At 39.0% G+C, this 27336-nt stretch overlaps 1 protein-coding gene across 37 annotated transcripts in view; it reads left to right on the top strand.

The window, feature by feature from the left end:
• Positions 1 to 27336, top strand: part of EPB41L2 (erythrocyte membrane protein band 4.1 like 2) — a 319453-nt gene that overhangs the window by 146734 nt on the left and 145383 nt on the right. For all 37 annotated transcript variants that reach the window (XR_009558813.1, XR_009558812.1, XR_009558815.2 and 34 more), the window contains 2 exons: positions 2257 to 2720; positions 3422 to 3634. Coding sequence is in view for 32 of the 37 variants with exons in the window: in XM_030853462.3 (XP_030709322.1) it covers positions 2271 to 2720; positions 3422 to 3634 (663 nt within the window). In the remaining 5 variants the exon portion in view is untranslated. The remainder of the gene's footprint in view (positions 1 to 2256; positions 2721 to 3421; positions 3635 to 27336) is intronic.

The following is a 27336-nucleotide window of genomic DNA, read 5'->3' as shown; positions in this document are numbered from 1 at the left end:
CTGCCTATAGTTTTTTTTTTTTTTTGCGGCACGCAGGCCTCTCACTGTTGTGGCCTCTCCCGTTGCGGAGCACAGGCTCCGGATGCGCAGGCCCAGCGGCCATGGCTCACGGGCCTAGCCGTTCCGCGGCATGTGGGATCTTCCCGGACCGGGGCACGAACCCGTGTCCCCTGCATGGGCAGGTGGACTCTCAACCACAGCGCCACCAGGGAAGCCCTATTGTTTTTTATTAAAAATTTTTTTTCATTTTTTAATTGAAGTATAGTTGATGTACAATATTATGTAAGTTACAGGTGTACAACATAGTGAGTCACAATTTTTAAAGGTTATATTCCATTAATAATTATTATAAAATACTGGCGATATTCCCTGTGTTGTACAGTATATCCTTGTAGTTTACTTATTTTATGCATAGTAGTTTGTACTGCTTAATCCCTTACCCCTATCTTGCCCCTCCTCCTTTCCTTGTCCCCACTGGTAACCACTGGTTTGTTTGCTATATCTATGAGTCTCTTACTTTTTTGTTATATTCACTGATCTGTTTTATTTTTTAGATTTCACATATAAGTGATATCATACAGTATTTATCTTTTTCTGGCTGACTTATTTCACTCAATACCCTCCAAATCCATCCATGTTGTTGCACATGACAAAATTTCATTCGTTTTTATGGCTGAGGAGTATTCCATTGTAGATATACACTGCATCTTCTGTATCCATTCTTCTGTTGATGGACACTTAGGTTGCTTCCACATCTTGGCAATTGTAAATAATGCTGCAGTGAACATTGGGGTGCATGTATCTTTTCAAATTGGTGTTTTGCTTTTTGGGGATATATGCCCAGGAGTGGAATTGCTGGATCGTATGGTAGTTCTACTTTTAGATTTTTGAGAAACCTCTCTACTGATTTCCACAGTGGCTGCACTAATTTCCATTCCCACCAGCAGTGTACGAGAGTTCCCTTTTCTCCACATGCTCGTTAGCATTCGTCATTTGTGTTCTTTTTGAAGATAGCCATTCTCACGGGTGTGAGGTGATATCTCATTGTGTTTTTAATTTTATTTCTCCGATTAACGATGTTGAGCATCTTTTCAAGTGCCTGCCTGTTGTTTTTTTATGTCAGTGGTGCTGCTGTTCTTCTAAACTCCCTCTTTGCTTGTGTAAAATTTAGACAGCCAGATACTTTGAGATTTAATTTCAATTTTGTTTTCATTAGTTATGATAGGATTGATTATTAGATGCATTTCCCCCCCACCCCTATGATGTCTTCATTTGGTTCAGTTTGGGACCCTTAGATACTTTTCTTATAATCACATATACTAGGAAAACTGTCTATGAGGTTGGGTGGGATGGAGGTTTGGAGTTTTGATTATAGTTTTAGTGCCTTTCTTAGAAGACTAATTTTTGCATTAGAATAGTGATGGTGAATTATGGGATTTAATATTGGAACAAAAAAGAAGATATTTTTGTTCCAGATTTAGTTATCTCGCAGTTAAGCCCCCAACGCTTAAAATTCATTTTTATAATAACATATAATAACATTTTAAAAAGTTTTGGTTTTTTTTTTTTTTTGTGGTACGTGGGCCTCTCACCGCTGTGGCCTCTCCCGCTGCAGAGCACATGCTCCGGACGCGCAGGCTCAGCGGCCATGGCTTACAGGCCCAGCCGCTCCACGGCACGCGGGATCCTCCCGGACCGGGGCACGAACCCGCGTCCCCTGTATCGGCAGGCGGACTCCCAACCACTGCACCACCAGGGAAGCCCAAAAGTTTTGGTTTTAATGTGTGAAATTGCAGTGAAATGTGTCTCAGAATTTTCTAGCATTATCAGTAACATTTTCATATTGTAGAATAAGGAATACCAAGTATAGAGAAAAGTAATTTTCCTGAAAAAATCGAATTTTCCTGAAAAAGTTGAATTTTTGGGGTGAATTATTGTTTATAGCTAGATGAAATCAAACAAAAGGAATCTTTCTAGAGCTTTTGATGTTTTGAAGTTTTCTCTGTACAGAATCGGAGAGTTAATTCTATTGTGGTGCTAGTTTTGGTTCTTTGATTCTGATAGAGAATTATAAACTTTAAGGGAAGCAGTCTCCTTTGTCTCTTGTGCTTCTGAACCTTCTTTTTCTAAATTTGTTTCCTCCCTGTCATCTTTCTGCCATTCCCCTTCCCACTCTTCCTTACCCTGCCCCTTGCCTCCAAACTAAAACTGGGAGAGTTTGTAAAATAACCTTTGGTGATTTTGTTTTGTTTATAGAATAAGCTGTGACCATGACTACTGAAGTGGGCTCCGCATCTGAAGTGAAGAAAGAATCTGACCAGTTAGGAGCAGATGCGACCAAGGAGAAACTGAAAGAAGTAGCAGAAAATCAGCAGAATCAGTCATCTGATCCCGAGGAGGAAAAAGGTTCCCAGCCACCTCCTCCAGCTGAAAGCCAAAGTAGTCCACGCCGCCAGAAGAAAGAGAAAGATCCATCTGAGAGCAGGGGGATTTCTCGATTCATACCCCCGTGGCTTAAGAAACAAAAGTCCTATAACTTAGTAGTGGCCAAAGACGGAGGAGATAAAAAAGAGCCTACCCAAGCTGCTGGGGAAGAGCAGATTTTAGATAAGGAGGAATCTCTTCCTGAAGAAGAAAGGCAGGCCAAGGGTGATGCTGAAGAAACAGCCCAGAGAAAACAACAGGAGATCAAGGTCGACGTCAAGGAAGAGAAACCTGTGGTGAGCAGTCTGGAGACACAAAGTGTGTTTGAGAAGTGATTGGAAGTGAAAGCATTGATGGAGTAACCATGTTAACAAAAAGGATTTGTTTTGAATCATTTTCAGTGATCTTATATTAAGATACTGCTTTGGCTTACTGTATCTGGAATATGGGTCTTAGAGGGTCTACCACGGCCCTCTCCTGTTATTCCTTTTAAAACTTTCAAAATAATAAAGCAAAAAAAAAAAAAAATCCCCTGTATATGCAGATCAGGGGTTAGACAGGTACTCTCAGAATCCTTCTACCTCTCCTTTTAAATAGTATGCACTTTTGTATCTGATTTATTTAGGGGTTCAGTGGATAGGAAGAAGTAGATTTGTGTGTGTGTGCCTTTTGGTTGCCTGATGAAGCCTAGGTTTTGCCATGGTATGAAATTGTAATTAGAAATAGTATTTGACATGGTATTTAAATTGTGGTTGCTGGGACGTAGTTTCTTTTACTCATTTAATGCTGACGTTGCCAAATTGGCAAAATGAGAAAATTGGAGGTGGACTGGGGGAAAGAAAATGTAGGAAAATACCCCTTCTGGCAAAGTTTTTGAAGTCTTTTAGGCTCGCAGTGTTTATAACAATCACAGTTCTTACTTAAGATTTTCCTTTTCTGTGTGTTGCCTTCTGCAAATGGTCACCTTTAGTATGAACTTAATTTTTTTCCTCCACAGCCTGTTGAAGAAGTAAGTAAAGAGAGAGAAGAGGAGAAGGTAAAGGAAATACAGGAGGACAAATCAGATGAAGCAGCAAAAAGGGAGACAAAGGAAGTTCAGACCAATGAGCTAAAAGCAGAGAAGGCCTCTCAGAAAGCCACCAAGAAGACCAGAACTGTTCAGTGCAAAGTGACCCTCCTAGGTGGCACCGAGTACAGCTGTGACCTGGAGGTGAGACTGGGAGCTGGTAGGAGAACTATCTTGATGTGTGGAATGACAGTAAAAGTATCGTCTGCCCTCATTTGTGGCCTGGCACAGTGAATAGATTTTGTGTTCCTATAAGATAGTTTGTCGCAATTCTGCATTAAAAAAAAAAGCAAAACAAGAAAACATAGAAGAGGGTCATCTTTTCCATTAGAAACGATAGTTCCTGACCCTTAAGGGTAAGCAGGGCCGATGTTCTGCCAGGCTGCACTGGTCATGTGTATTGGCTGGTGTCTGTTGTGGATGGGCATTAAATAGTTTGAATATTACCCATGGCCATAAGTGTTTCACTTGAGGAGAAACATTGCACTAGGTTGAAATTTCAGAGTAATGAAATTTCAGCAGTTTAATCCCAAGTGTTTTCATCCCGAGACAGATAATGATTTAAAATCTAGCTTATTTAATTTAGTTTCATTTAATTAAAAAACACTCTTGATTTGCAAAGCATATAATTGATTAGCACCGATGCTGACCAAAGCCAATGTAATTTTTTAAAAGCATTTAATGCCTTATTTTATGACAATCAAAAGAGCCTGTTGCTTTTCATAGCTAAATTACTTTATTTACATGACGTATACTAATAGCTAATGTTTACTGAAGAACTGTGTGAAGAACTTTGAATGAGTTACGTCGTGTAATATTTATAAGACTCTGTATGAGGTAGGTATTATTATGGGTATTCCCATTGTAAAATGAGGGAATGTAAGGCTTTAAAGAGGTTAAATAACTTGCCCAAAGTTTCCCAGCTAGTTAGTGGTTGAACCAGGATTCCAACCCCAGCAGTTTAACTGTGGAGGTCGTGAACCTGACTGCTGAACTACTAAGATGACTGCTTCATGGTCCTTAACGTTTACTTTTGTATCAGTTATGTAGAACTTAATTTTACTCATTTAGTTACAGGTGTTCTGCTATGTTAGTTGTTTTGAGAAAAGGAGTACAAAAGATGATTAAAAATCCTTAAAGCTCTCAGAGAGAGAGAATAATACTGTATATCTCTCAGTAGTAGGGGTAGGGACAACAAGGAAACAGTAGAACCGTGTTCTGAACCTGACTCAGTTACATTGTTTTTGATCACATGTCCCTCATTTTTCCTATCCTAGAAGTTAGGAAGTCTAGATTTTGAGAATAAACTTGTTGATAACTTGTTATGTGACCTTGAGTCACTTACTCAACCTCTGTGGGTCAAACTGAGGCCCAGAAATTGACTTTATCTTTAGAATATAGGATTACTTAGATAATCTTGAAGGCCCCTGTCATCTATCACCAAAGCTCATGGTTGACCAATGTGCTTTATGGTTTAAATCTATTTTTGTTCTCTGTCATTTAAAAAAAGTCATGATATTTTAAAAAATACAAAAATATAAAAATAATAGGAGAGCTGTATATTTATCATTAAAATTTTAACCAGATGTCACCATTTAGCCGTGTGTTTTAGATATTTTTTAAAAGAAATAAAGCATTAAAGATATTGCTAGAGTCTTATTCCCCTCTCTCCTCTTTCTCTGCATTTGTCTTTTTATCACGTGTAAATCTACTTTATTGATTTTAACTGCCGTATAGTATTCCTTTGAATGACTAACCCATTTTATCTATTCCCCTGCTGAGGCACAATTTCTTTTATATAGTATAACAGTCAGTGCTTCAGTGAACATTATTATATATGTTTCTTTATCTACTTGTGCAAGAGTTTCTGCAGGGGAGACATCTAGGAAGGGAATTGCTAGGTTGCTAAGATGCTGCTTTACTTCTTTAGTTTTCCCAGATGTTGGCAAAGCGGTCTCCAAAGTGGTTGTGACAATTTAAATTCCAACCAGCAACCACTGTTAGGTTTTTCCACATTGTCATCAGCACTTTTTGTTATTAGAATTATTAATTTTGACCTATCATAATGGTGTGAAATATCGTCTCAAAATTTTAATTAGCATTTATTTGATCACTGTCAGCTTTTACTAGGTTATACAATAAAGACAACAATAGCAATAACAAACAACCTCCAAATCTTCTGGACTTAAAATAACAATGGTTTATTCCTTGCTCATGTTATATGCCCTCGGTGGGTTGGCTGTGGGCTCTGTTCCATGTCTTCTTGAGTTTTGGACCAAGATTAAAGGTGTATGCTCCACCTGGGAAATGTTGGTCTCACAATAGAGGGGAAAGAGAACATGGCAGAACCACACCTGTGGCTCTTGAATCTTCTGCTTGGAAGTAGTAGGTACCACTTGCACTTTCATCTCATTAACCAAGCAAGTCCTGTGGTTAAGGTTGATGACAGTAGGTGGGCAAGTATGATCCTGTCACAGGAAGAGCATGGTAAATAATTGAAACCATGGAAATAATCCTATAATTTACAACTCAGGAGACTGAGCATCATTTCATAAGTTTTGTTTAGGTTTCTAAGACTGCTCTAGGATTTTTAAAACTAGGCATTCTTTCTCAGATTAAGGATATGCTTTTCTTAGTTTCTAAGACTAGACTAGAAAGTTTCATGAATACGTGGTGAAAGACATGAATAGGTAGTGAATCTTATCTGATGTATTTTCTGCATCAACTGAGAGGATCATATGTTTTTGTAATCTATTAATGTTGTAATTTACATTGTTTTCTAGCATGAAGCCGTCTTTGAATTCCTAATATAAATACTACTTGTTCATGATGATTTGACATTGATTTTGTATTTTTAATTTAGGGTTTTTGCATAAATTGCCTTTAATTTTCTTTTATCAAATTATCTTCATCAGATGTTGTTATCTGGGTTATATACTAATCTCATAAAGTTGCTTCCCTTTAGTATTCTCTGGAAAAATTTGCGTAAATTAGGGATTTAACTGTTCTTTGGAGATCTGGTAAAACTTGCCTTTAAAACTGTCTTGGAGGGACTTCCTTGGCAGTCCAGTGGTTAAGACTCCACGCTTCCACTGCAAGGGACACGGGTTCGATCCCTGGTCAGGGAACTAAGATCCCGCATGCCCCACTGCATGGCCAAATTAAAAAAAACGAACAAAACGAACAAACAAAAAAACTGTCTTGGGAAGAATATTGTTGGGAGGTGTTCTTTTTTTCTTTAAATCATGGGTTTGATTTTCCAGTAGGCTGTTCCTGGTTTTCCTTGAATAAGTTTCAGTAATTCGTATTTTTAGTGGAACTGCCCATTTCATCTAACTTGACAAATCTGTTGGTATGAAGTTGTTCGTAGTGTTCTCATCTTGTATCTTTGATTTTGATTCATTTTTAATTTCTTGTGTTATTTGTGCTTTTTTCATCATTCTTGCTATAGAGTTAACCGTTTTAATCTTTCAAAGAAGCAGCTTGGTTTTATTTGTTTCTTTTCTGTTTTGTAACATTTTGTTCTTTATTTTATCCTTGAGTTTATTCTGTTTTTTCCCCCAGTTTCTTGAGTTGAATATTTGGAAAAAAATGTATGCTTTATGCTTTCATGGCTCTAATTTTCCTTTCAGGTACCTCTTGTTGAATGCATAAGTTTTGAAATACTGTACTTTTAGTTGCCATTCAGTTTTTCATATTTTCTCATTCCATTATGGTTCAACTTAAATTGGTTGGAGAAGCAGAGGAGTCTTTATTTCAATGACTGTATTAATTTACAGGTTGTCTTTTCAGCTAGTAAGTGATTAGTTAATATACCATTATAAGAATGAACTTTTGAGGGTAATAGATACATTTGAAATAAGCTTGTAGCATATAAGTGTTGTGTAAACTTTTTTTTTCCTGTCAAGTACAAAGCAGAACAAAATTTGAGTAGACTTAAGTGATGTGACCGCACAGCAGATTTTATGCACCTGGAAACCTAGGCTGTGACTGTATATTTTGACCAGAGGCTGTAGTTCATCAGTGTCACAATAGTTGTTACAATGCAGGCATTATAAGTGGTATTTCCTCTTTTGATTAATTTCTCTTTTATCCAGTTCTCCTTCCTATCTAGGTTCTTTGAGTTCTTAGTATCATTAGAACGGATCTGATACTGATCACACTGCTGCTACTTCCTCATCAGGAGCAGAGCCCAAAGAACAGCCATCACGTGGTTTGAGCACGCTCTCGTTTCCCAGTTCCAGTACTGACCTTAGGCAGATGGGGTGATGTGCTGATGCTGCTTAGCTGTCGTTCTGTAGCTCTGTACCGGAAACGGGTGTCTGAGGGCTACTTGGGGGGAAGTATGTTGTGGGAAACTGTGACTATAAATGAAGTTGCAAGTACTTAAGGAAGTGAATACAGTGTGGGAAATAAATACTTTTACTTTATTTGGTTTGGGGAGATTAGATTTGTTTCCAGCTGTTCACTGTCATTAAAGATGATGATTGTGTCTTTCATGGCTTTTTAGAGGCCTATAGTTATTGCTTGCTGTTTTTCTTTCTGTATGTACATGTATCTAATTTTCAATTAGATTTTTAGATTGTAGCATGCCCACTGAAGAGGGCCTAAATGCCTTCACTTAGGGCACCTACAACAGTAGAGGGAAGCATGGCCTGCCTGTACAGGAGGTCTTGAGGAGTTGGAACAGCCTGACTTAATAGGGACCTTGTAGAGTAGGATGAAGTTCTACAAGGCGAGAAATGCCAGGGTAAGATGATTAAAACTGATCGATAGAGCAAAAAGGAGCTGGAAGAAATGGACCAGAGGTTGTAAAGTTATTAGTATAAAAGACCTAGCAAAGTCAAGAATGCTATTCGATATTAGAACATGGCTGCAGTAATTTAAGGGGGACTTTTTTTATCCACTGCCTTGGTTACGCTACACACCAGTGGTCTTTATAGATATGGTTTTATCGATGTGATTAGAGCATTGGGAAAGTTAGGCAGATTCCTGTTTTTGTTATCTGTCAGTACCTTTGGACAACAAAAATACCCTTTTTATACCATTTAATGTCAGTATTACTGTATTAACTGAATAATTTTTTTAAAATCAAGAAACATAATTCTTGGGGATATTTTTGTTTATTTGGTGTCTTAATATCGTCTCTGCTTCACAGATTATTCCCTTAAAATAGATAGATCGATCTCCATATATCCTTTTTTATCCTCCTTCCAGCCCCCTGCCCTTTCCTGGCTCTCTGTTTCTACATTCTTTCTCCTGTGGGCCATCTGAACCTATTCTCAAACCTCAGGAATTAAGTGGAGAAAACTGCCCAGGGAGCCATGGCAACATCGTTTTCAAAAACTGTTATCTTTGAAGTCTGCATTCTTTTGAAGAGAGTATATGTTAATCCTAAGTGCATAAAAAATGCTTCACACACACAGTATTTATGAGCATAAATATTGGATAATGGTGCATTTTTGGAGAATGATTTTAGTTAAGTACAAAAACAATATGGAAATGGCTTGACTTTAATTAATGTTATTTCTGGCTTATGTGACAATAGGCTTATTACTAAGCCATGCATTACTTTTGACGCAAGGCCGAGTCTCTTGTGCATTTGTTCCAAATCTTTGCGTGAAGTATTTTTTCATTAAAGTTAGTAAAAATTACAATTTACATTTGTATACTAGTCTGTCATCTCGATAATAAAGTGAGATCTCAAATATTTTTTGGAAAAAAAAACTTTACTTTGAAGATTATTGTTTTCTTTTTCTTTTTTTTTTTTTGCGGTACGCGGGCCTCTCAGTGTTGTGGCCTCTCCCGTTGCAGAGCACAGGCTCCGGACGCACAGGCTCAGCGGCCATGGCTCACGGGCCCAGCTGCTCTGTGGCATGTGGGATCTTCCCGGACTGGGGCACGAACCCGTGTCCCCTGCATCGGCAGGCGAACTCTCAACCACTGCGCCACCAGGGAAGCCCAAGATTATTGTTTTTAATGAAGAAAATTTATAATTTCTACTCTCTGATATGTCTATTTTTATCTCATTGAGATATGCAATGGTATGTGACAAGCCCCTTTGGTACCAGAATTTAATGGTAAAGAATTTTCAGGAGTCTCCTGGATTTTGCATGCTTGTTCCAGGGACTCTGCTATAGGAGGACTCTTGTGATATTGCCACTGAAGTCATTTACATACTCCATGTGTTAAAACAGCAGGGCTCCTTCCTCTAAGGAAAAATACAGTAAGATTTAGTTGATGCCATGGATATAAAGTCAGGAGATCTGTGTTTACTTTTCTTTTGACTCTTTGGATGTCTTGGGGAAGTCACTTCCTCTTTTCTTCTATTCTCAGATTGCAAAGTAAGAATGAAAATATTTGCTTCCTCTATTTCTAGGATTGAGCTGGCTTTACTACAGCTGATAAGTCTGTATATATATTTTTAAAGTCAGAAAATAAATGTGAAAGTCCCTGTAAGACTTCGGAAGCATGAGTGAATGTGCATTCTGAGTTAGAGTTGCTCACATTTTCCTCTGGCATCTGAAAGTTTTTCCCACGTGTTGATTTTGTCTGAGAATTGAGGGCATTGTTCCTGCCCACACAGGAATGTCAGTGCCATTTTTTCTCAGTGCTATGAATAAGGCTGTCAGAATGTAGGCGCTCTTCGTCAGTGTTCTGTTGATAAAACTATTTATCAGGCAGTAGAATGTGTCAAGGTCTTCTTGCCTTTCTTGTGCAGAGTACTGGCCTCAGAAATCCAATTTGTTATCATTGCTTTTGAGGGTTTTATTTACTTACTTGATTGTTTATGTCTACTGTCACCCTCCAAGGCTGTTCTTTTAGACTTCTATATAATCGACCCTTACTAGGTTTACGAGTTAAATAGTTTTAACTGTCTACATCTTGTAGGGGATCTGGAAGTTGTGGCCCTCTAAACTCCTGCAAAATAGCGTTAGATTTAAATATGATTTAAATAGAACTGTGAACAATTCAATTGGCATATATTATATGCCATTTAAAATTCCAGTGACATAGGTCCAGATGGAATGTCTCTGGTTAACTGTCCATTTATCCCTTAAGCTCAAAAAGGAGTTTAAGGTGATAATTCTATCCAATAACGTAATTTTTATTTAGTAAATGGGAAAAGGTTGCCATGCCATGTGAGTAGTTGAATACTTTGGTCCAGCTTGAAGAACATGAGGGGTTCACAGGAGCAGAGCAGACTCATTAGCTGGGCATTCAGGACGCTGTTGCATATGACCTCAGGAGGTCTTTTGATCTATTACTATAGGATTTCCTGTGTTTTCCCTTGCCAGCCAAATTGGTCTTCTAAGAAGGCACTGAATTGTCTGGCCTTTCTTCCCTCAAGTTTCTGATCAGATCATCTCTGCCATTTCAGTTTCCCCGTCCACACGATTCCCCCCAATCTTCTAATGTCCAGCTTAAATCCAGCTGTCCGGATGTTTTTTCTTCCTCGGAACTTGTTTTCACCAGTAGTTGGACAATCATGTGCTGCCTTGTGAGAGTCTCTTGTATTGTTGTGTTGAACAACAGCTAAACTCTTGTATTATTGTTTGATTTTTCTCATGTTTATGTTGTTTCTTCACCTGGATTGTTAGTTCCTTGAGAAAAAGAACTTTCTTCTGTCTCCCCATAGGGCATCAACGCAGGACTTTGCCTTTAGCGCTACTCATAAAAAGTTATTGTTGACTTCTCTCTGCTTTCTCATACGTGTATAAAACTTTTATCCATATCTAAGCTAAATGATTGTGTTTGCTCGTTTGTGTTCCCAGTTCTTCTCTCCATCCTTTCCAGTTAGAAAAGATTTGTGTGCGTGTGTGCGTGCGTGTGTGTGTGTGTGTGTGTAATCCTCCACCCTCTCATATTACTACTTCTATCCACAGCTGCCCTGCTTTTTAAGTGCTTAGAAACAGTAGGCTAACTTCTTGTAGAAACACTTCATGGGTTTAAATAAATGAAAATGATTTATTAAATTTCTATAAAGGCTGTGAACCGACGAGGCGTGAGAGCGATGCAGACGTGGGTAAGGAGTGGTCTTGGCCCTTCAGGATCTCACAGCATAGAGAGAATGTGGACTCCCAGAAGCCTAAGAGTTCTTTCACACAGATCTGAGCTGCCACAGGTCAGATGGCTGGCTGGCTGGGTGTAGGCTGGGCTTGGAGAGGAGAGTATAATTAACACCTTATTTACTTCCTGCCTCTTTTTCTCAAATGCTCCTCTTTTCTCTTGAGCAAAATAAAGAATGATATGGTTTTAATTTTTCAGCCGTCAAGAATTCAACCACATTCGTTCTCCTTTGTCTTCCCCACTTTTGGTTTCAAAATCTGCGGATTGCCGTTTTTGCCCTTGCATCAGTGGTTTTTGAAAGCATTAAATTGACACTTGAAAGTAACTTCTCACTATGAGTAACCATCCTGAGGTAATTTTGAAGGCAGCGTCTATCTCTCCCTGCCCCTTTCTCACACGTGCTGCCAGGCAAGCTGACTCCTCGGTAATTTGCCACTTAAGTTTTACTCTCACCTGAGGGTGACGGTAGAACAGGCACCAGATCTTTGAATTTTTTTTCCTGTTTTGGAATGAAAATTATTTGAAGGTTGAATAACATTTGAAATAGTGGGGAAAGTCATTTTCAGAATAAAATTTGTACTTTAAAATCTGTTCAGATATGTTTTCTTGCTCTCTAACATAAGTAGGCATTAAAAAAATTTTAACTCCTTTTCAGAGTTCATCAAATGATACGTAATTTTATTTTTCTCTCATTCAACAAGAAACAAAGTATCTTTTGTTAAACCCCTTGCACTGGGAATCCCTCTGTTTTCGTTACTGTTTTATTTCCAGTCTCTTTTCCAGTCTTCTCCTGAGCAAATTAAAGATGTTTCTGACAGTTTTTATTTCTCAACTATTAGGAAATTTTGCCAAATATTCTCCTCCTTGATCCTGTCTCCCTATTCCCCACAACCAAGGTTTCTGTGGAGATTGTGTGCAGGAACTTGAATGGAGGAACAGAAATTTCAGAATCTTGCCTTTACCTGTGAGCGTTGTTGAATTTATTTCACGGAAGCTCGAGCTGGGGCCATTCTTTCCATCCATCCTTTCCACAGGGGATCAGGACTCTGTGGCCTCATGGAAACATGTACAGAATTTATCATCCCTATTTACAGCACTTTAATATGCTAACATTTGAATCTTAAAGGGATCAAATGCAATATAACATACTAAAATACAGTCTATAAAAAGCACTGGATTAGTCAGAAAAACAGTTTCTTCATGCAAGGTGGCTGCATGATGAAAGTACTGAAAAACGATCTGTCAGATTCCTATTTTTATATTTGTTATATTCTGCAACAGAGTTTCACATCAACTCTGTTATGATTAGGAATATTATTCTTTTTTTTGTTTTAATTCTAGAGAGACAGCCTCAAAACTACTAACTGAACTACGTTTCATAACTGTGCTATATTTGCAGAATATGCCATTTTAACCTGTTATGAGTTGTCTAATTTTGTGCATCATCTAGTTATTAACATAGGAAACAATCTGAGTCTTATTATGATGTTTGTTATATTCACTGATCTCTTTCTGTATTTCAGCAGCAATTTAAAGTGAATCAAATAGTAATACTCTAATAAGCTTTTCTGCTATAGCACAGAAAGCTTGTCTGAATCAGATGTCAAAATTCATTGTAGGCAAATAGTTCACAGAGAATCTGCCAACCTACAGAGGTTTGCTGCTTACGGTTCTTTACTTAAGTTTTAATGGAAATGGTATTTGGCAGTTTCTTAAAAAGATACTTAGAAAATGTGGTGTGTGGTCATCTGGCTAGAGGTTTGACACCAGCCTCTTTATATAATCTAACAGTTTTTAGTCATTGCTGTTTTTTAAGAGGGTATAGTTTTCACAGATTTATTCCAAGTTTTGCTGTTCAAAGTGAATAAGAGAAAAAGCTGGACAAAAAGAATGTGGAGTTTCACTTCTTAATAATTACTTTAGTGACTGGTTACTGACCTTCTTTAGTGATGGTATATAATTTTTAAGAAAAATAGAAAGTTAAAGAAGTCATATTTCTACAGTATTTTATGAATTTGGCCTCAAAATAGTATTCATTTAAATATATATTGTGAGTTTAGAAGTAATTTTTGCCCCCCAATATTGATTTGTTTCCTGTCTGAGAAGATAAAGAGAAAAGTATGAGGTATAATTTTTCCTCTTAAATTGAGTACAGATCTTACTTTCAGAGGTAAACTTTACCTGTGAAACAAGAATACGCATATAGTTGATAAAGTACTGTTTATGGTTTAGATAAAAGTGCGGAAGTGCTAAGTTATTATGGGCTGGAGTTGGTAAACAAATCTTCATTGAGGAGAAAGGAACTCTTAGACTTTGAAGAATGATGTACTTAGGAAAACTCGGCAATACTTAGCCTAGTACATTTTTCGTTTGAAAATGGTTGAATAGTAAAATCCAAGCAGAAATTTGGGGTTATAAGAAAAGGCTTGAATGCCCACTTCCTTATTTTATTTATTTATTTATTTTTGTGGTACGTGGGCCGCTCACTGTTATGGCCTCTCACTATTACGGCCTCTCCTGTTGCAGAGCACAGGCTCCGGAAGCGCAGGCTCAGCGGCCATGGCTCACGGGCCCAGCCGCTCCGCAGCATGTGGGGTCTTCCCGGACCAGGGCGCGAACCCGCGTCCCCTGCATCGGCAGGCGGACCCTCAACCACTGCGCCACCAGGGAAGCCCCTGCCTACTTCCTTATATGCCAAGGATAACATAATAAAATGTAAACTTTGTTAGGAGCAAACCATGCTGGCCAGTGCTGTCAGTTTCAGCCCAGACTTTGCGTGGCTTGGCTTTAACTAGGAATCCTCTCCTCCTGCAAAGCCAGAATACCATTGGGGTTCAAATGGATCAATCTCTTCACTTCTGCTAAATGTTAAGAAGAGGTGGGCTCCCACCCATAGGAGAGGTTGCAAAGTAAACATAAAATAGAAAAAAATGCATGGACTCTATTGTTTACCGTTTTCCAGTCTGCTTTCCAAAATTTTTTTGGCACTGATTCCATTCTCTTTCTCCTTTCCATTGTCAGGGGGGAAAAGAATATGTGCGTGTTGTGCTCATGTGTGCACTTAAGCACTTCATTTTAGAATAGCTTCCATAGGGAGCAGAGCTAAATGTGTATATTCAATCTACCATCTTTAATTAGAAGTCCACTTTCTACTTAGGAAAATCTGGACAGTGAGCCTGTTTCATCACTAGGATAAAGTGAAGTGGGCCCTCTCCCTCAATATAGCCAGGAAGTTTTCTGGATACCTCATTATAAAAAGACTTTTAATTGGTTGTGGTAGCTTTAGTAGCATCTGTTTTGACGTTGTTCGTTGTTTTCTTACAGATGCTTTTTGTTAGTTTTCATTTTCTTGATTCACTATTTCCTGCAGGTGTCTAGATAGTCCATTTTGTTTTGCATGTGTGTTTAATTGGGCAGAGCAGAGGTAGGTCATAGGAAAAGAATGGATGGAAATGCTATTCTACTTAACATACGTTATTTTGTTTTTTTGCAATTAATAGGTATAGTTTAGTTCTTATCCACTTGGTTTGGGTCCTAAGCTATGCATTATGTAAAGTTTGTGGCTTTGTTCATCAAACATTTCTGGGCCAAGCATTGGTGATAATGTTGGTGGAGGTTGGGTTCTTCAACAAGATCGGACTTGGGAGAATTTCACTGTGCAGGGTCTGGTGCTCAGCATTGGGATGTACGTTAACTCTACTCACAGTGCCCGAGTCAGGCAGAGGAAAAGTGCCCTTGCTCATCAGTTCTATAAATGTAGACATAAGAATTCCAGGAAATGAATTTACAGTGATAGATAACTGCCAGGAAGAATGAAACATTTAGATTTATTGGTCATTTAATTCTTTCCTTCATAATAAGAAAGTCGTCACATGGTGCTAAATCTCAGGATATCGTTGTGAGCATGAAATTCAGAGCAAGGGGTATTATATCAACATAGTAACAGGTGTCTTTAGCCTCCTGTAGCTTGATCCAAAGCCACCGTGGAGGGTGAATACATCTGCCATCAGGTCAAGAATAATGGTGCTTTCAGACCAGGTTACCCTTCTTCCTAGTGATACTGCTAACTTCCCACTTCTAGTTCTCCCCATGCCTCCCCCTTCAGGAAGCCTTGTTGGATCTGTACATAAACCCAGCCACCTACCCTTTCTTCCCCTAACACTTTAGACCTTTCTTTCTTACGTCTCCTGCAGTCAGATTATTTCATCTATCACGTGTTGATTTTTACTTAGGTTTCCCAGTAAATGTTAAACTAACTTCAAATTCTGCTGGAAAATTTATGATGGACCTTAGTATTTACATTTGGGCATGTTACTGACCTAATAGGTGTGGGGATGGGAGTTAAAGTTGGGAAGGGGAATGACTGGCCTGAAACCCATTTACCATGTAAAAGTATTATTTCTGTTGGAAAAGATTCTGAATTTCGAGTAGCTGTCTGTCACACGTCACGCTGCATTTTATGGCAGAAGTAATACAGGAGGGCTTTGAGGCGACCATCTGGATATGTGAATACATATGTGCAGAGAAGCATTATAAAGGACATTTCCAGCTTATGAACAGGTTATATAAATGTATATGTCAGTATGTTATTTGGAGAGTATGTTTTCCCATGGAAATAAGGCACAAATGATTAGACTTTCAAGTCGATTTGTAAAAGTCTGAAGTTTTTGAACTGAGTTCTGGGTGCTAAATCTTGGAGCAGGTAGATAAAGACAGAATTTCTACCCGACTTTTCTAATTCAGGCCAAAATTTAAAATCCCTTTTCTTTTTTTTCATATTCTTTTCCTATTTCCTGTTGCTTTTTTCCCTAGACTTTCTTGTCCCTAGTTCCATGATGATATTCTGTTACTCTTTTGTAGTATCATAATACAAAAGATGTCCGATGCTTCCTGCTTATTTTTTCTCTGTCCAGAATTAAAATTCCTCTAATTTCTCAAATGTAGCCGATCTCTCACCTAAATCATGAAAGGATCCGCAATCTGAGTGAATGACTCCTGTGTGGATGATCACTTGTGTTTGCCTTCTAGGAGGTATTTGCATTTTAACAGAAGCCTGTTCACGTTAAAGAATCATAAGTGGTAGAGTTTCACTCAGGAAGCCAAGGGAAATGAAAAAATGAAAGCAGTTTGTGAGGGCAGTAGAGGGCTGGGTTTTTGGCCTTTGGATCAGGTGGACATACTGCTGGTAAGGTGGCCTTTTGGGGAGGCATACCCAAATGCTCCCTAACTTTCTTGCTTCTGAACCTCCATGTTTCTGATGCCTCACACTTTTTCTTCTTTTTTTTTTTTTGCCGTACTCGGGCCTCTCACTGTTGTGGCCTCTCCTCTTGCGGAGCACAAGGTCCGGACGCGCAGGCTCAGCGGCCATGGCTCACGGGCCCAGCCGCTCCGTGGCATGTGGGAATCTTCCCAGACCGGGGCACGAACCCGTGTCCTTTGCATCGGCAGGCAAACTCTCAACCACTGCGCCACCAGGGAAGCCCACTTTTTCTTATGTAGTTGAAGTAGTTGAATTGTGTGTGTTTTAAGTCAAGCAGAGTCTTGAAGACTCATCTGTTGCTCCCTACTTGCCCATGGTTAACAAAGACCTTGCCACTTTGTCTTTTGTTTTACTTTAGGTTTGTTAGTCATCTACTGGGAATGAAAAACTTTTACCTGGGAAAAAAATGTCAAGCTGAATAGAAAGACTGCTGCCTCAGATCAGTGTTTAAAAATTGAGATATCTCAAAATGAAATGTACTTTTTTCCCTCAGATTACCCAGAAGTTGCTTGTCATTGAGTTCAAGAATCAGAGGTATAAGGAAATTACTGTTATTTCTTAAGAACCTTTTCAAGACCTCTTTCTTTGTATCAGATCCTGTTTGCCTCTGTTTTACGATAATGAAGTAATAAAGTAAATATTTAAGTGATTAAGAGTTTTCTGCATTACAACTTGACTTCCACTTTGGTCAGTTGTTAAAAAATACTTGAAACACGCCTGGCCAGTAGAGGTAAGAATAGTTTCATTGGGCCTGATTTGTGATAAGATCTGTAGTCAAACAGGTGTCTTGTGTTTTTCTACCTTGTGATTTCTTTCTCGAAGGTAGTCTCAAATACAGTTGTCATTAAAGATTGTCAGATAAATTTTATATTATCGGGCTATATGAAACAGTCTTTTTTTTTTTTTTTTTTTTTTTGCGGTACGCGGGCCTCACTGTTGTGGCCTCTCCCGTTGCGGAGCACAGGCTCCGGACGCGCAGGCTCAGCGGCCATGGCTCACGGGCCCAGCCGCTCCGCGGCATGTGGGATCTTCCCGGACTGGGGCACGAACCCGCGTCCCCTGCATCGCAAGCGGACTCTCAACCACTGCGCCACCAGGGAAGCCCGAAACAGTCTTTTTTTAATAAAGGATTTTAAATGAAAGGTTGAGCAATTGATATATCAGTTAGTGCGTTGGGTCCTGGCTTTTGTGTCTGGGTCTTTGAAAGGGATAAAAGATGAGTATGCTCCTTTGGATGGTGCCTGGCCAGACTGAAAACAGAAAGCTGATGGACTTGAGTGTGAGGGCAGATAGTCTTACCATGGGAGAGGGGATCTGTTTGCCGACTTTGGTATCGGCCTTGCCTCATGGTCAGAATCCTTGGTTAAGCTTTTTAAAAATACAAGAGCACAGAGGCTTTTTTTTTTTCTTTTTTAGGGCAGTGAAACTATTCTGTAGGATACTGTAATGGTGGAGACACGTCATCATACATTTGTCCAAACCCATAGAATATACAAGACCAAAAGTGAGCCCTAATGTAGACTATGGACTTGGGGTGATTATGATGTGGCAGTGTAGGTTCATCAGTTGTAACAAATGTACCGCTCTGTGGGGGACGCTGATAATTCGGGAGGCCGTGCATGTCGGGGGGTAGAGGGTATATGGGAAATCTTTGGATCCTTTGCTCAATTTTCCTGTGAAGCTAAAACTGCTCTACAAAATAAAGTCTAATACAAAAATTAAAAAAAAATACAGATGCCCAGGTGCTATCTTTGAAGATTCTGATTCAGTGGGTCTGATGCTGGACTTGAGCATCTGTGCAGGCAGACTTAAAAACTACTTTGAGAGGCCATAACATGCTGCCTACCAAGGCACTCCCGGGCAGAGCACCTGCTCCCCAGGTATATGGTGAATTGATCAGTTAGCTCCTCCTTGAAATATGAACATGGCTGGTGGGGAATTTTCCCCTAGCAGTAGGGAAGTGAGTGGAGTAGAGCTCCTACAGTAAGACTGCAGGAAGTCTTACTAAGTGTCTGTCTGGCTGACATTGTCTGGTTCTGATTTGCTTTGAGCAATGCCCAGCATATAGTAAGGGCTTGATAAATACTAGGTGCAATTATCATCATCATCATATTTTAAACTCCTGACTATATTTTTTCTCAGGATCTTACTATTTTTCTTGAACGTTTGATGAGAATGCTAACGTCCTTTGCCTTGGATGAATTCTCAATATCTTGCTATTATATTTTATCAATAATCTAGTGACTTGGAAGTTCCACAATATAAACATATACCACTTCAGTAATCATGTTCACTTTGTAATTAAAAGAACTTGCTTCGATTCAAAAATCAAACGTTAGTATTTTTATAAGCAGGAGGAAAAACAAGATTTGAAAACAGTATATTTTGTATTGAAAATTTTGAATAAACCCATCTCTACTGTCCAAGGACTTAATCCTCTTGTTGGAGAGTCAGAAGAGGAACGTTGGCCATAGCCAGCTGGATTAAGAAAACAACATCAAAGATCAATTTATCTACTTTAAGCTCTAGGAATAGAAATACAGTTGGATTTTGCGTCTGAGAAATCGCAGGCTCCTTGGCAGCTGTTCGCTTAGAGCAAATGAAGATTTGGATGATTTTTTCCTCAGACGCTACAATACCATTACATTAAACTTTTGTTACCAAGAGAAGGCATTTAAGGGACCACATTTTATGAACAGCTGAGCAACCGACACATATTAGAACTGACAGAGGTGTTTATTATTCCTTATCGTTTAGTTAAAGCGAAAAAATAAGTATAATTCCTTGTGTAAAATGTGTGTGCGGATATTTACATTTCATCAATAAATAGTCTGCTTAACAGGCTTTACGATCCATCGCTCTGGAGGTTATGTGAGATTTTTCTGAAGCTCCATTCTAGAGCTGGGCTTTCAGATTACCCTGGAGTGAGCATATTGGTGAGAGGAGTAGACTTGGCTTCTGGAATAGCCGTCGGCAGGCCGGTCCTGCAGCTGGAGATAGAAGTCCTCCAAGAGGACACCCTTTGGTTAGCTAGCTGATTCTTGTGTCCTGAAAACAGATGAAAACCTCTGGTTTGTGGAAAATAAAAACTATAACCACCTTAGAAATGAAGGTTGTGGCTGTGGATGAAACAGTAAAAGTTTGATGTTTTATTTATTAAAAATAAAACTAGCATATGTTTGCCATTTTCCATATACCATAAAGGTGAAACATATTTTTCTATCTTGTTTGCGATCTAAACTTACCTGGTTGCTTATGAGATGAATTGTGTACTCAGTTAAGAATTATGAAACATTTCAAACACCAGCAGACTGGGGTAGAAAAGCATGCCATCTCAGTACTGCATTTAGACTTGGATAGAATGGGAATCATTGAGCTCATGAAATAGGGTTTTATAATATAGAAGAAAGGCAAGCTCCTCTGTTCTTCAGGAGTTAATTAAGGTATGCATGTGATTTTATTAAAGGTGAGCATGTATGCATCTAGCTACACTAGGGTTTCCTTTAATATTGCAGGACACAGTTACTGGAGGGTATTGTGCAGTGCGTTCTGGTCTAGTGTGTGTTTTGTTTTGTAGCAGCTTTTTCATTTTTATTTCTAGTACCTAAAACTATATTGAATAGTATTTTATGTCATTCATGTCAACAGCACTGCAGAATTTCCTCAGTGTTGAAGCATAATCCCTTGAATCCTGTGGAATGGAAAGAAATAGAGAGTCTGTAATGAACTATGAGAGGATTTTTCTTTTTCTTCCCTCTTCTTTTAGAGGCTGGTCTTGAAGGAATACTATATATAAGAAAGATTTCTTTTTATCATTCTTTGTAGTGTCTTTTAAGAAACCTACATGCTTATGTAATTTTGATAATGCATGTCTGTCTATCTGTTGATATACATATATACAAATTTTTCCTGATCGTTAAAGAAAATTAAGTTTGGAAAATTTTTTTCAACTACTCAAAGAAAAAACAATAGGTGTGTGTATGTGTATACATGTGTATGTGTGTATATAAACACATATTTATTTATATATACCATATCTATGTGTGTATGCTTATATATTTTTTATATAATACACTTTCTTTTTGAGCAGTCAGAAAAACTTTTTCAAACTTAATAATAATCAGGGAACTTTAAAATCTTCCTTTAGTATAAATGTCTCATTTACTTCTGGAGTTACATTTTGAATACACATATACACAGTCACTGGATGTGGTTTCTTTCTTCCTTTTTGCCAGGATTTGAATGAATTTTGGGACAGAGTTGTGTCATTCAGATTGGTAGGAAAATAATGATCCGATAAATGATGACCTGAGACTTTTTAAGACACTCCTTTCCCCTTCTGTTTGGTTATCTTTGATTTCCTCCACCTCCCATGACAGTGTCTCAGTTGTTGTGTTTGCTCTGTGCATACCTTTCTTTCCTTGGCCTTTTATACTTGCACAGTGTAGTTTAGAGCTAGTGCAAAATACATAGCTCAAGGGCTGTGCTGTATGGATTGCATTGTACGCTTCCCAGCACTGTCCTCTCAGTGCACAATAACGGCAGTGTGGAGGGGCCTACACGGAGACAGTGATGGTGTTTTATAAAACGCCAATGGTGTGTGGTGTTGACTGCAATCCGCCGGGTAAGCAGTTGCACAAATTCCTCCAAGTTGAGAGGCCTCCAGAAATGTCATGTTTTGGCCTCAGTAATGAATGCCACAAATAACAGCACAGGCACGGGGAACTTCGCTCAGCGTCTCAGATTCCAGGCTGCCTTTCTTCCGCTCAGTTTGCTATAAATTGCTTTCCTCCCAAAGAAAGTTCCCCAAAGCTAGCCTTCCAATCCTTGAATAATATATATTAAATCCACCTAAATTATCTTGTTTAGTCTCTCTTTGTTTTCTTGTTGAAAATTTCAGCCCATTGATTTTATACTACTGTTCAATGGTGTAAGTGAGGTTAGGAAGAGGCAGACAGGGGCAAAGTAGATTGTAAAGCTTGTTGGCATTTAATATAGAATGTAAGATTTCTTTTTGAAGTGTACTTGGCAAGTTGATTAACTGTTGTATGGTTTTAATTGTTTAATTAACTGGTCCTACATTATCAGAATAGAGATGAACACAGTTTGTACTCTCTAAAGATTCTAGTGTAAGATGGGATATAAAGCAAAAGCATGCTTCAGATAGCAAGAAGAAATAACAGCGACTGATGTCTTAGGGCAGGACTGTGTAAAGACTGCAAAATCCCACTGTCCCCTTTTGCATAAAGGTGGGTTCATGGTCAGTTCTTAAGAGAAAGGGGCAGATTGGCTTTTCTGCTGACGTCTTCCCTCTGGTTCCCAAGAAGTATTTGGAAATGCTCTAATTACTAAGGACGAGTCTAAGTACAATGTAGAATTGTGAAAATAAAATTCAGGACTCTGGCTGTTCTTCTCCTAGAATCTAGTTGGCAGTGTGTGTTTGGCTTAATTCCTTGGATATCTGTGGGTTGGTAGTCCATGAGCTAGAGCCAGGGGATTGCATAAGACTGAGAGCCAGAAGACCTGATTTCTAGACTCAACTCTGCCAACTTTTTGGCTGGCATTATAGCACCAAGCTGTTGCATCCAGCATATCTTTTGGCCCACGAGTGAGTGAAGTGACTCAGTGAGGAGCTGCTGTGGGAGACATTGAAATGAGTCAGACATAACTTTTGCTTAAAGAACCCAGTCTTCAAAAGTAATAAGTATCAAAAGGAGTAGAACGACAGGCCCTTTGGTGGGGCTAATGGCGGACTCCGGGAGAGCTCACACAAAGGAGTACTTCCCAGAACTTTTGCTGCCAGTGTCCTTGTCCCCGCGGTGAGCCCCAACTGTGCCCCCCCAGCCTCTGCAAGAGTCCTTCAGCTCTAGTAGCTGTGTGGCTGGCAGGGTCTTGGTGCTCCGGCCATGTGTCAGACCTGAGCCTCTGAGGTGGGAGAGCCGAATTCAGGACACTGGTCCACCAGAGACCTCCCAGCCTCATGTAATATCAAATGGTGAGAGCTCTTACAGAGATCTCTGTCTCAACGCTAAGACCGAGCTCCACCCAAAGGCCAGCAAGCTCCAGTGCTGGATGCCCCATGCCAAACAACTAGCAAGACAGGAACACAGCCCCACCCATTAGCAGAGAGGCTGCCTAAAATCGTAATAAGTTCACAGACACCCCAAAACATACTACCAGATGTGGTCCTGCCCACCAGAAAGACAAGATCCAGCCCCACCCACCAGAGTACAGGCACCAGTCGCCTCCACCAGGAAGCCTACACAAGACACTGAACCAACCTCACCCATTGGGGGCAGACACCAAAAACAACGGGAACTACGAACCTGCAGCCTGTGAATAGGAGACCCCAAACACAGTAAGTTAAACAAAATGAGAAGATAGAGAAATATGCAGCAGTTGAGGGAGCAAGGTAAAAACCTACCAGACCAAACAAATGAAGAGGAAATAGGCAGTCTACCTGAAAAAGAATTCAGAGTAATGATAGTAAAGATGATCCCAAATCTTGGAAATAGAGTGGAGAAAATACAAGAAACGTTTAACAAGAACCTAGAAGAACTAAAGAGCAAAGAAACAATGATGAACGACACAGTAACTGAAATTAAAAATTCTCTAGAAGGAATCAGTGGCAGAATAACTGAGGCAAAGAATGGATAACTGACCTGGAAGATACAATAGTGGAAATAACTACCACAGAGGAGAAAAATGAAAAAACAATGAAGAGAATTGAGGACAGTCTCAGAGACGTCTGGGACAAAATTAAATGCAGCAACATTCGAATTATAAGGGTCCCAGAATAAGAGAAAAAGAAAAGATCTGAGAAAATATTTGAAGAGATTATCATTGAAAACTTCCCTAACATGGAAAAAGAAATAGTCAAGTCCAGGAAGCTCAGAGAGTCCCATACAGGATAAGTCCAAGGAGAAACACACCGAGACACGTATTTTTCAAACTATCAAAACTTGTAAAATACAAAGAAAAAATATTAAAAACAGAAGAGGAAAAGCAACAAATAACATACAAAGGAATCCTCATAAGGTTAACAGCTGATCTTTCAGCAGAAACTCTGCAAGCCAGAAGGGAGTGGCAGGACATATTTAAAGTGATGAAAGGGAAAACCCTACAACCAAGATTACTCTACCCAGCAAGGATCTCATTCACATTTGACAGAGAAATTAAAACCTTTACAGACAAGCAAAAGCCAAGAGACTTCAGCACCACCAAACCAGCTTTACAACAAATGCTAAAGGAACTTCTCTAGACAGGAAATACAACAGAAGGAAAAGACCTACAAAAGAATTAAGAAAATGGTAATAGGAACATACATATCGATAATTACCTTAAATGTAAATGGATTAAATGCTCCAACCAAAAGACATAGACTGGATGAATGGATACAAAAACAAGACCCGTATATATGCTGTCTACGAGAGACCCACTTCAGACCTAGGGACACATATAGACTGAAAGTGAGGGGATGGAAAAAGATTTTCCATGCAAATGGAAATCAAAAGAAAGCTGGAGTAGCAATTATCCTATCAGACAAAATAGACTTTAAGAGACAAAGAAGGACAAGAGACAAAGAAGGATACTACATAATGATCAAGGGATCAATCCAAGAGGAAGATGTAACAATTGTAAATATTTATGCACCTAACATAGGAGCACCTCAATACTTAAGGCAAATGCTAACAGCCATAAAAGGGGAAATCAACAGTAACACAGCAACACTAGGGGACCTCAACACCGCACTTCCACCAATGGACAGATCATCCAAAATGAAAATAAATAAGGAAACCGAAGCTTTAAAAGACACATTAGACAAGATGGATTTAATTGATATTTATAGGACACTCCATCCAAAAACAACAGAATACACATTCAAGTGCTCATGCAGCATTTCCAGGATAGATCATATCTTGGGTTACATATCAAGCCTTAGTAAATTTAAGGCAATTGAAATCGTATCAAGTGTCTTTTTTGACCACAAGGCTATGAGACTAGATATCAGTTACAGGAAAAAATCTGGAAGAAATACAAACACATGGAGGCTAAGCAATACACTACTTAATAACCAAGAGATCACTGAAGAAATCAAAGAGGAAATCAAAAAATACCTAGAAACAAATGACAGTGAAAACATCCCTATGGGATGCAGCAAAAGCCATTCTAAGAGGGAAGCTTATAGCAATACAATCCTGCTTCAAGAAAGAAAACAAATCTCAAATAAACAACCTAACCTTACACCTAAAGCAATTAGAAAGAAGAATAAAAAAATCCAAAAGTTAGCAGAAGGGAAGAAATCATAAAGATCAGATCAGAAATAAATGTGACAGAAATGAAGGAAACAGTAGCAAAGATCAGTAAAACTAAAAACTGGTTCTTTGAGAAGATAAACAAAATTGATAAACCATTAGTCAGACTCATCAAGAATAAAGGGAGAAGACTCAAATCAACAGAATTAGAAATAAAAAAGGAGAAGTAACAACTGACACTGAAGAAATACAAAGGATCATGAGAGATTACTACAAGCAACTCTATGCCAATAAAATGGACAACCTGGAAGAAGTGGAGAAGTTCTTAGAAAAGCACAACCTTCCGAGACTGAACCAGGGAGAAATAGAAAATATAAACAGACCAGTCACAAGCACTGAAATTGAAACTGTGATTAAAAATCTTGCAACAGGGCTTCCCTGGTGGTGCAGTGTTTAAGAATCCGGCTGCTAATGCAGGGGACATGGGTTTGAGCCCTGGTCCAGGATGATCTCACATGACGTGGAGCAGTGAAGCCCACGTGCCACAACTACTGAGCCTGCGCTCTAGAGCCTGCGAGCCACAGCTACTGAGCTCACATGCCACAAGTACTGAAGCCCACAGGCCTAGAGCCCGTGCTCTGCAACAAGGGAAACCACTGAAATGAGAAGCCCGCACACCGCAATGAAGAGTAGCCCCCACTCACTGCAACTAGAGAAAGGCCGCACACAGCAACAAAGACCGAATGCAGCCAAAAATAAATTTTAAAAAAACAAAGAAATCTTCCAACAAACAAAAGCTCAGGACCAGATGGCTTCACAGGTGAATTCTGTGAAACATTTACAGAAGAGCTAACACATATCCTTCTCAAACTCTTCCAAAATATAGTAGAGGGAGGAACACTCCCAAACTCATTCTACAAGGCCACTGTCACCCTGATACCAAAACCAAAGATGTCACAAAAAGAAGAAAACTATAGGCCAGTATCACTGATGAACATAGATGCGAAAATCCTCAACAAAATACTAGCAAACAGAATCCAACCAGCACATTAAAAGGATCATACACCATGATCAAGTGGGATTTATCCCAGGAATTCAAGGATTCTTCAATATATGCAAATCAGTCAATATGATAAACCATACTAACAAATTGAAGGAGAAAAACCATACGATCATCCATCTCAATAGATGCAGGGAAAGCTTTCGACACAATTCAACACCCGTTTATGATAAAAACCCTCCAGAAGGTATGCATAGAGGGAAATTACGTTAGCATAATAACGGCCATATGTGACAAACCCACAGCCAACATCGCTGTCAATGATGAAAAACTGAAACTCTTTCCACTAAGATCAGGAACAAGACAAGTTTGCCCACTCTCACAACTGTTATTCAACATAGTTTTGGAAGTTCTAGCCACAGCAATCAGAGACTGAAAAGAAATAAAAGGAATCCAAATTGGAAAAGAAGAAGTACAGCTGTCACTTTGCAGGTGACATGATACTATATACATAGAGAATCCTAAATATGTTACCAGAAAACTACTAGAGCTAAGCAATGAATTTGGTAAAGTAGCAGGATACAAAATTAATGCACGGAAATCTCTTGTATTCCTTATGGTGAAAACTCTGAAAGGGAAATTAAGGAAACACTCGCATTTACTATTGCAACCAAAAGAATAAAATACCTAGGAATAAACCTACCTAAGGAGACAAAAGACCTGTATGCAGAAAACTATAAGACACTGATAAAGAAATTAAAGATGGTACAAACAGATGGAGAGATATACCATGTTCTTGGATTGGCAGAATCAACATTGTGAAAATGACTATACTACCCAAAGCAATCTACAGCTTCAATGCAATCCCTGTGAAACTACCAATGGCATTTTTCACAGAACTAGAACAAAAAATTGTACAATTTGTATGGAAACACAAAAAGACCTCGAATAGCCAAAGCAATCTTGAGAAAGAAAAACGGAGCTGGAGGAATCAGGCTCCCAGACTTCAGACTATACTACAAAGCTACAGTAATCAAGACAGTATAGTACTGACGCAAAAACAGAAATATAGATCAATGGAACAGGATAGAGCGCAGAAATAAATCCACACACATATGGTCACCTTATCTTTGATAAAGGAGGCAAGAATATTCAAGGGAGAAAAGACAGCCTCTTCAGTAAGTGGTGCTGGGAGAAGTAGACAGCTACATGTAAAAGAATGAAATTAGAACACTCCCTAACACCATACACAAAAGTAAAC

The sequence above is a fragment of the Globicephala melas genome, chromosome 14 (genome assembly GCF_963455315.2).
Source record: "Globicephala melas chromosome 14, mGloMel1.2, whole genome shotgun sequence".
Lineage (NCBI taxonomy): Eukaryota > Metazoa > Chordata > Mammalia > Artiodactyla > Delphinidae > Globicephala > Globicephala melas.
The sequence above is the reverse complement of the archived record's forward strand: the minus strand, read 5'-3'. Positions and strand labels throughout refer to the sequence as shown.